The 9415-nt window shown below is 46.4% G+C and overlaps 1 protein-coding gene across 1 annotated transcript; it reads right to left on the bottom strand.

Moving 5' to 3' along the window:
• Positions 1–1691: 1691 nt before the first annotated feature.
• Positions 1692–8696, bottom strand: LSM8 (LSM8 homolog, U6 small nuclear RNA associated). Its single transcript, XM_074984100.1, has 4 exons — positions 8527–8696; positions 5961–6001; positions 4838–4965; positions 1692–2800 (listed from the first exon to the last, which is right to left on the bottom strand). The coding sequence occupies exons 1-4, from the start codon at positions 8555–8557 to the stop codon at positions 2710–2712; spliced, it is 291 nt and encodes a 96-aa protein (XP_074840201.1). The 5' UTR covers positions 8558–8696; the 3' UTR covers positions 1692–2709.
• Positions 8697–9415: the final 719 nt, after the last annotated feature.

Here is a 9415-nt window from a genome sequence, read left to right as displayed (position 1 = left end):
ATGTTGATAGCCTCTCTAATCTCCCTTAGCATTTCAGCATCACTATCACTGTCCTGGTCAGGTGGTCGATAATATACCCCTGGTGCTATATTCCCATCAGAGGAAGGAACTGCTATCCATAGTGATTCTATGGAACATTTTGATTCATTTAGGATTATTTCATTTGATTCTATATTATCTTTCACATACAGTACCACTCTGCCACCCGCTCGACCCATTCTGTCCTTCCGATATATTTTATATCTCGGTATGATAGCATTCCACTGATTGTCCTTATTCCACCAGGCTTCCATGATGCCTATTATGTCAATCTCCTCCTTTGATATAAGGGACTCTAATTCACCCATCTTATTAGACAGACTTCCAGCATTTGTGTAAAAGCACTTCAAAAACCTACCACTATTCATATGCCTGCCCTTCCCTGACATATTGGATTCTTTTATATGTGATTTTTTCTCATCTGATCTGGCCCATACTCTATCATCTCCCTTCTTCTCTTTCTGACTGAATTCTAGAGAATCTCTGTCAATGGAGTCTTGCCTAAGAGAAGTCTCCGTCCGATCCACATGCTTCTTCGCATCAATCAGCTTTCCCTACCTTCGACTCTGGAAAGGAAGGCTGCCACCGAGAGAGAAAACACCCCCCACTTCCACAAGAAGGCACACTCGGACTCCTTCTTGTGGGGGCAGCCCCAAGCTCTTAACTCTCCTCCAGGAGAGAGGGAGCTGAGACAGAGAGTTGTAATTTGATAGGTAGCTTCTGACTGAAGGTAGACACACACAGACCTTTTCACAGACAAGCCCTTCACAGGCAATTGCAGAGAACAGTTATTTATTCCCAAAACAAGAGACAAAGAAATCATGGGTTGCACACACACACACACACACACACACACACACAAGTATTTCCCTGGGATTCAGCTTAAAAGTTACAGGGAAAAAAGTTAAAAACAGTATCACAAAAGAGAAAAACAGCAGTCAATGACTAAACAAAGAACAAGCCAGACCATTCATCCAAATTTAAAATAAACAAATAATCTGAACGTATCTAACTATACAGTTCCCTGGTTCTCACACCTCTATAGCTGATTCTGCCATAGTCAGGATACTTTATTTCAACTTTCTGGGAGCCATTTCCCTGTCCATGTCTTTCTCTCTGGGTCCCCTGAGACCAAAACCCAGGGAACTGCAACTGTTCTCAGTTTAAACAGGATTACTCCACTCCCATTGGCTCACCTGGGATTCAGACTACCATAGAAGATTAACCCCTTCCCTGCACTCATTCATGACAGATCCCAACAGACTGAAGCAAGTATCACAGAGAAGACCACCTCAGACTCAGGCTTCAATCAACCGCTCACATCCAAGTTTTGAAGGCCTGCATGACCCCCCCTAAATTGCAGCGCTGACACAGAAGATATACTTTTGGCCACCGCATGCCCATATTACCATACTGGGGCAACTGTAACAACAGACCAGTGCGTACTGGAAATTGTAAGATCAAGTTATGCCACACCCTCTCTCTCCATTCCTCACAACATATGTCCTTCCCCATCTCTCTTCAGGGACCAACTCTCACAAGCATCTTCTAGGACAGCAGATAACCCACCCCCTCCAACCTGATGCCATAAAGCCAGTTCCAACCCCACACAAGGTGAAAGAGTTCTTCTACTGCAACTACTTCACTCAGAAGAGTGGAGGATAGAGACCTATTCTACACCTTCAAAAACTAGAACTTATACAGAAACACATTTTTTCTGAGATATAAGTCTTTCTTCTGACTATTCAGTTTAAGTCCCCTATTCACAATGAACAGATCTTACGGTAACCTCATGTGTGCTCATGCACATGACAAGAAGTTATGTTTATTTTGTAAACTGATATTCATAAACACCAAAAAGGTGCACTGAAGTTATGAGCACTATGGCATTTGTGAATTGGTATGACTGAAGGAATGTTTTAATAAACAAAATACATTCTGATGTTCTGCAATTACCAGAAGGAATGGTTTAATAAACAAACTACATTCTGATGCTCTGCAATTACCAGAAGTTATGAGTACTATGGCATTTGTGAATTGGTGTGACTGAAGGAATGGTTTAACAAACAAAATACAGTCTGATGTTCTGCAATTACCAGAACTTAATAGTCCCATTAGGTTCGTAAGGGGCACACTTTCAGTACTTGGGAAACATGCATCATGAAACTTCCATGTATGTTAGTAAACAAGAATTATAGTATTATAATTTCACTCCTGTGCTTTAATCAGAACTATATTTGTCCAACACATGTCACTATTTGTAATACTGAAATATCACATTAAAAAATCCTACTTGTTGGTAGAGGATAAATTGATTTGCATATATGCAATGTAATTTACAAATCAACACAGTAAAACACACTTCACCTTAAGAATGGTGACATTTTTTCTTCACAAATGCCATTTAAGAGTCATTTACATATGACGTGTCAAGTCTGGAGTGAAATTAAACGCTAATGCTACCTGTATGTATATACTTTGCAGTGAAATTACACGAGAGACTTCAATAAAATGCAGATATTTTAATTTACATATGAAACTATAATGCATTCATATAATAAAGTGTTTCCCAAACAAGTTCTAACAATTCGTAAAAATTCTTCATGCTGTTTTTAAATAATTCTATACAGCCAAGTTTACAGTCCTTGTGCATTCTTGTGTTTCTCCTTTTCAGTGTGCTACTGAGTTCAAAGGTTCTGCTCGAATATTTCCCAAGTCAAGTGCTGAATCTGTCTCTTCATCAATTTCACCAATAACAGCACTATAAATAAAAAAGAGTAACTTGTATTAGTAAAAATTGTTCTCTTTTGAAACAAGATGGAAACCACAAATATAGTGACTTGCTTTTCCAGAATGAGATTTGTGACTAGAGAACAAACAAGGTTCAGTAATTTTCTCTCCATAGAATTTGTACTGAGAGAAAAAAAAAAAAGAACAATAAGTATATTCTGAAAACATTTAGTGAACTAGAAGCCTAAGAAGATTTTAATAATTAAACAACTATTTGGGTGCAAACTTTCTACTCCTAGTCTCTGGAGCAGAGATTTGAACCTGGGTTTCCCACATTCTAAGTAAGTGTCCCAACTGCAAGGATGTGGAGTTATTCTCATTTGCTTTCCCTAGGACAATGTTATTCATAGGCATTCATGGTGACACTGAAGTCAGTGTCTATTCACTAGGGAAGGGAGAGAGTAAAAATAACTCTACAGCTGTGATAACCAACCAGTTGATCCCAATCTACAGGTTGTTCTTGTGGAGTCTCTCCGTCAATTGTGATCAGCACACAGGACGCTCTCTAACTGTCCCAACCCCATAAGCAGCCAAGTGCAGCTGGTTTATGTTGAGGACAGGGTGCAGGGGTTCGGGGAGGAGGGGGGCAGGAGTCTCAATGCACTGCTCTTGCCTGCAAGCACTGCCCCTTGCAGCTTCCACTGGCTGGGAACAGAAAACTGTGGCCAATGGGAGCTGAAGGAGTGGTGCCATCAGAGAGGGGCAGCATGCACAGCCACATGCCCCCATGGCCACAGGGGCTTGCTGGCCCCTTCCAAGAGCAGCATCTAGAGCCCTATACAGATACAAATTTCTACCTGCAAACAGACATCAGTAGACACTGATCCACATGGCTGTGCTCCTAGGAGACGCAGCAGCCAAAGGAAACAAACATGGTGCCACCACTCCCAGAAGCCAGTATACCACACCAGCAGCTCCTCCCCACCGTGCAGCTGCACCACCCCCAGTCCTGCCACCAGCCATGTCTCTTGTCCAAGGTCACACAGCCACAAACGGTCTCTCTCCCCACCTGCAGCCATAAACACAGCAACTTGCTGCCCGCCAACCCACCCCCTACCTCTTTGCTCTCTGGGCAGGGTTCTTTATAGCCTTTTGCAAGGCTGCACATCTTAGATGGAACTTGGCTGGACACCACTGCTTTTCCTCTGCACCATTGCCCCAAGCTCCCTTCCACAGCCTCAGACTGCAGTGGCACCCTGCTCCTAACCTCTTGACTGTGGAGTGCAGGCTCGCCACTCTGGGCTGAAACCCACAGCCAGAGCCCCACATCTAGAGCTTGGGAATGGGAGGCTGAACCTCCACCAACTGTGGCCTTCAGCTGGATGCATGGGGTAGGCTGAAGCCAGCACCTGGAGGCTCCAGCTGAAGGGGGGAGGCAGGAGAAGATGACTGAAGAGTCTCAAGAGTCCTAAGACCGAAGCCAGATAGTGTAGGCTGAAACCTAACATCAGAGGCTCTGGCTGAAGCCAGGAAAGACTGGGGAGTATGAAACTTATCCCAAGTCCCACAATTGAAGACAGCAAGTAGGAGGCTGAAGCGCTCCCCTGGAGCTCCTGAGCATTGCAGGGAGGGGCTGCTACTTTGCCCCCTACTTCATCTCTGCTCAAGAGGCTGTCATGGCTGTAACAGAGAAACACTGCTCCAGATTACCAGGCTGAATATGACTAAACCTGACACTGTTCAAATATTGAACATCTGTAAAATGTCTTTCTTGTTTTCTGCCAATAAGTGCACACATCTCCATCCAAGCTAGTACTAAATGGGACATTTCTTGGCCATTTCAATAAGGGAGACAAAAGTGGAACAGAACTATTTTAGCCATCCTAGAGATGTTTGTTACATCAAAGTTGAGCCAGGTTTGCAGTTAGTCTTTTCTGCACTTATCTATAAAGAAAAATTAGGGTTTCAGGACTATGCAACTGAAATCTTGCTTGATTACAACTTTTACTTAAAACATTTTTATCTAATTCTGATCTAATTGGTTTAGAAAAGCACAAGCTGTACTTACACATTATCTCCTCTAACAATGTATAATCCCAATACGACTTGTTCAACTCCTTGTGAAGAACTGAACACTCGTTCATGGCTTTCATCCAAAATCAAGTTGATGGTTTGATCAAAACCTTTGAGGGTTCCCTGAAAAGCACAGACAAAATTAAGTATACCAATTATTTTTACATTTTTAAATTTTAGCTCACAAGAATATAACAGGCAACAATATACCACAGAAGAGATGATAAACATTGGATAAACATGGATTTTACTCTGAGCTTTAAAGCTAAATAAACACATACTGCCAGAGGTTGGAACTTGAAAGCAGTTTATGATGATTATCATTTACAGTAAACCCTCGAGTTACGCAAGGGTTGCATTTCTGCAACCCCCGCGTAACTCAAATTTTCTTGCAAGTGGAGAGGAGATGGGAACCAGGCTGCAGAGTGGCAGACACCTGGAAAACTTGCTTGCAGGAACCGGGAAACTGACCAGCTCTCTCCGAGGTCCCCTCTGATTGCAGAGAGGGGAAATTGAGCAGGGGAAGAGCAGGGGCAGGGGCTTGGGCTTCTGCCCTGCTCAGTTTCCCAGCTCTGCAAGCAGAGGGGAGCCAGGCTGCTGCCTAATTCCCAGCTCTCTGCCACTCCTGGGACTGAGAAACCACTCCTGTTAGGGAGGGCAGTCTGACTTGTGGCTGCCACCCCTGCAATCAGCAGTTCCCCACTTCTGTCAGGGCAGCAGTTGCATTAACCCGAGACACGTGCAATTTGATTGCGTGTATCTTCAGGGTTTACTGTACTATCATGTGTTGTGAGTAGCAAGCAATACAGATTACTGTAAATTGAATATTAGAGTTAAGTTTTTCAAGTTAATTTTTTGTGCAATTGAGAGTGCCTTACAGATAGCCAATTTCATCTTTATGCTGTATAGTCTTCACTATCTGTTTTAAATTGACAGGCTTTTAAGAGTATGTCTCTTTAAAAAAGGTTATTTAAGCTCTGTAGGAAAGACAATTAACATTCACGATAAGTGGATTCCACATTTGTTTGCGGCCATTAGAAGGTGAATCTTCTAATTATTTTCTAAAAACTCACATAATTCAGACAACACTATTTACACAGTACTAATTTTATATTCACCACAATCATTCTTCCATCAGAAGTAATTACTGCAACGGTACCTAAAAGTATAGTCAAGGAAATGTTTCAAGCTGTCAATATATAATGGAACAAGAAAGTGTTTAAGTTCAAAACGCATCAGTAATATAAATTGTGATTCAAAATCTGTAATTTAAGAATTTTGTATGCAAAAAAAAAAAAATCAATAAAAATCAAACTTTGAAATTAACAGTGGTCTGGGACAACGGTCCCTCTGATCTTTTTCATCCACGTGCAAACAAACAAAAAACCCTATTTGTGGGAGCTCTGCTAATTAGCTGTGCAATATTTGAATCATTCCTGACCCTCCATACAAGTGCACAGCTTACAGGGACACTCAGCTGGTGTATATGTTTTTTGTTCTGTCAAACCAGGATCAGAGTGCTTTCCTTTTTTCCTAAAGGCAGGAGACCCACATAATACAAGTATCAGAGGCGTAGCTGTGTTAGTCTGTATCTGCAAAACCAAGAAGTCCTGTGGCATTTTACAGATTAACAGATACTTTGGAGCATAAACTTTCACGGGCTTATGCTCCAAAATATCTGTTAGTCCACATAATACAGTAGCCACTAGTGACTTGTGAGGGACTTCCGTGGAGCCATGTGCCCTTCCACCCACCACCTCCCAATGCTGGGGAAGGCAAGGGGCTAGAGCCTCTTGGCAAACTGGGGGACTAGTGAGGGGTGAAGCAACACAGCTCTGCTCACTGGCTGCTGGCAATGTCAGTTGATGGAAGCACATGACCATACCTCACACTCACATCAAACCCTCCACCCCCTCCTACTCAGATCCCCACCACCAGCCCACTCATGCTTCCTCCCTCTTGCCCAGAACCCCCAATTCCCAGCCTGCTGCTGCACCTGCCCACACACACAGTCGGGGACCACATCCATGAGTTGTTTTTGCTTCTGACTTGCGTGGCCCCCACTGACTTCTCTACAGGTCAGCAGCCTTTGACCTGAAAAATGCCCACCCAGGTCTAGTCTGACCTGGAGATAATAAGTCACCTACCTCCCCACACTCCTCTGCACTGGCTACTATAATTTGCATTGGGCTAAAGCATTTTACCCAAAAGAAATACCCATCTTCCCTTCACAACATCAAGTGCTGCAGGCTCCAGCCTGGCCCCGGCTGGCTTGCTCCGGGGTAAATTCACTGGCCCCCTAAAAGGGTCTGTCTCAAGTGCAAGCGGAGGGAGCCTGGCTGCTGAGTGGGTCACGCCTGGCGATGTCATCTGCAGAGCACAATCCGGCTCACTGTCATTGTCTCCCTGTGCAAATGGGGAAACTGAGGCATGGGCCATAACCTACCCAGAGAACAACAAGAAGTCTTGTGGCACCTTACAGACAGACAGATATTTTGGTGCATAAGCTTTCGTGGGCAGAGACCCCCTTCATCAGATGCCTGGGTGGGGGGGTGGTTTAAGAGGGGTATTTAAAGAGTGGGGTCCCAGTAAGAGGGAGGGCCAGAGCTGACAAGGTCTATTCAGCAAGGTGGAAATGGCCCAGTATCAACAGCACTCATCAAAAGAGGAAAAAACAAGTCAGATCAGACAGGGGGATGTGAGCCTTTGTCAGAGTCTAACAGGGAGCTATCAACAGCCAGGGCAGAGAAGCTGCCTTTGTAACCTGTGAGCCACTCCCACTCTGTTTAACCCTTGTTTAATGGAATCAAATTTGCAAATAAATTGCAGCTCAGAGATTTCTCTCTCCATTTGATTTTTGAAATTTCTTTGTTTCAGGACTGCCACCCTTAAATCTGCCACTGTGTGTCCAGGGAGACTGAAGTGTTCATCCACAGGCTTCTGTACATTACCATTCCTGATGTCTGATTTATGTCCATTTATTCTTTTACGGACGGACTGTCCAGTTTGGCCAATGTCAATTCCCATGGGGCACTGCTGGCACATATTATATTAGTAGATGTGCAGGTAAAGGAGCCCCAAATGACTCACACCCCCCACCAAATCTAATCTGACTTGTTTTTTCCTCTTTTGATAAGTACTGTTGATACTGGGCCATTTCCACCTTACTGAATAGACCTTGTCAGCTCTGGCCCTCCTTCTCACTGGGACCCCACTCTTTAAATGCCCCTCTGAGACCACCACCCCCCCACTCATGCATCTGATGAAGTGGGTCTTTGCCCACGAAAGCTTATGCTCCAAAATATCTGTTAGTCTATAAGGTACCACAGGGCTTCTTGCTCTCGAAGCTACAGACTAACACGGCTACCTCTCTGATACTTGAAACCTACCTAGGGTCACCCAGCAGGGCAAGGACACAGGTATGAACCAAACCAGGTCTCCCGAGTCCCAGCTCAGTGCTCTGCCCCGAGCCGCGCCGCCCCACGCCAGGGTCGCGAGAGGTCTCTCTAGGCCGGGCATCGTGAGCAACACTGGCCCAGCCCCCAGGCCCCTCCCCGCGCCGACCACGACCTCCATCCCCGCTGGGCCAAGCGCTTCTCATAGGCGTCCCCAGCAGCCGCCGCCACCGAGACTGGGCGCCCAGCTCGCCCCTCGGCGGCACGCAGCCCCGCCGCGGAAGGATACGGTTGATGTAGTTCTCCAACGCGGAGGTCATGGCAGCGACGGATCCGTTCCCCGCGCTCACCAAACACCGGTCCCGTAACCGCTTCCCGCGAGACTTCCGGCGTTCCGGCGCCAAACGGGCCGAGAGTCGGCGAGCTCCTCTCACTGTGCATGCGCAGGCGTGACTGGGTGAGTCGGGGTGAGGTATACAGTATACGTCCACGACAGCCGGGGGGGGGGGGCGTGGCTGGCGAAGCTTTGGCCCCTCCCCCTTGCTGCTGCGTGGTGGCTCCTCCCAATCCGGCCCTGGATACCCGCCCCTGACCTCGGCTGTCAGTCACCGGTGCAGAACGGTGTTCTGGTCGCGTGGCAGTTGGCGCCGGGTGCTGAGTCTTGGCTTTCACGCTTCGCTCTGGGCCCTGGGCTCTGGGCCCGCGGCACCACACGCTGACCCCGGCTCCAGCCGCGCAGCTGTTGCTGGCAGCTGCAGGTTCTGGCCAGGGACGTTGCCATCCCCCTGCCTCCGGCTCTGGGCTCGTGCCATGGGCACTGACCCCCGGAAATCGTGGCAGCAGGCGCCAGCCTTCGGTTCCAGCTCAGCTGTGGTGGGGCTTCCCCCGTCTCTGGGGCAGCCCGGCATCCATGGCTCCATTGTTCCAGGCTCCGGCTGCATCCCCAGCCTGGCATCCATTCGCCTATGGTCCCCACTGCCTTCCCCTCCAACCTTCCCACCCCATTCAGGGCCTCATTTCTCCGGGCACTTGCTGGGACGAGTGTTGTTAATAAACATACAAGTATCTCTTTTCGCAGTGGACATACTAGTGAGCTGACAGGCTGCAAAAGTAACATGTATATATGTTAATAGACCAGGTTTCACAGCTACCCAAGTAGCTACTAGCTATCAAGTGGA

This window comes from Carettochelys insculpta, chromosome 1, assembly GCF_033958435.1.
Source record: "Carettochelys insculpta isolate YL-2023 chromosome 1, ASM3395843v1, whole genome shotgun sequence".
Classification (NCBI taxonomy): Eukaryota; Metazoa; Chordata; order Testudines; family Carettochelyidae; genus Carettochelys; species Carettochelys insculpta.
Note: the sequence above shows the minus strand (reverse complement) of the source record. Positions and strands in the feature narration are given on the sequence as shown.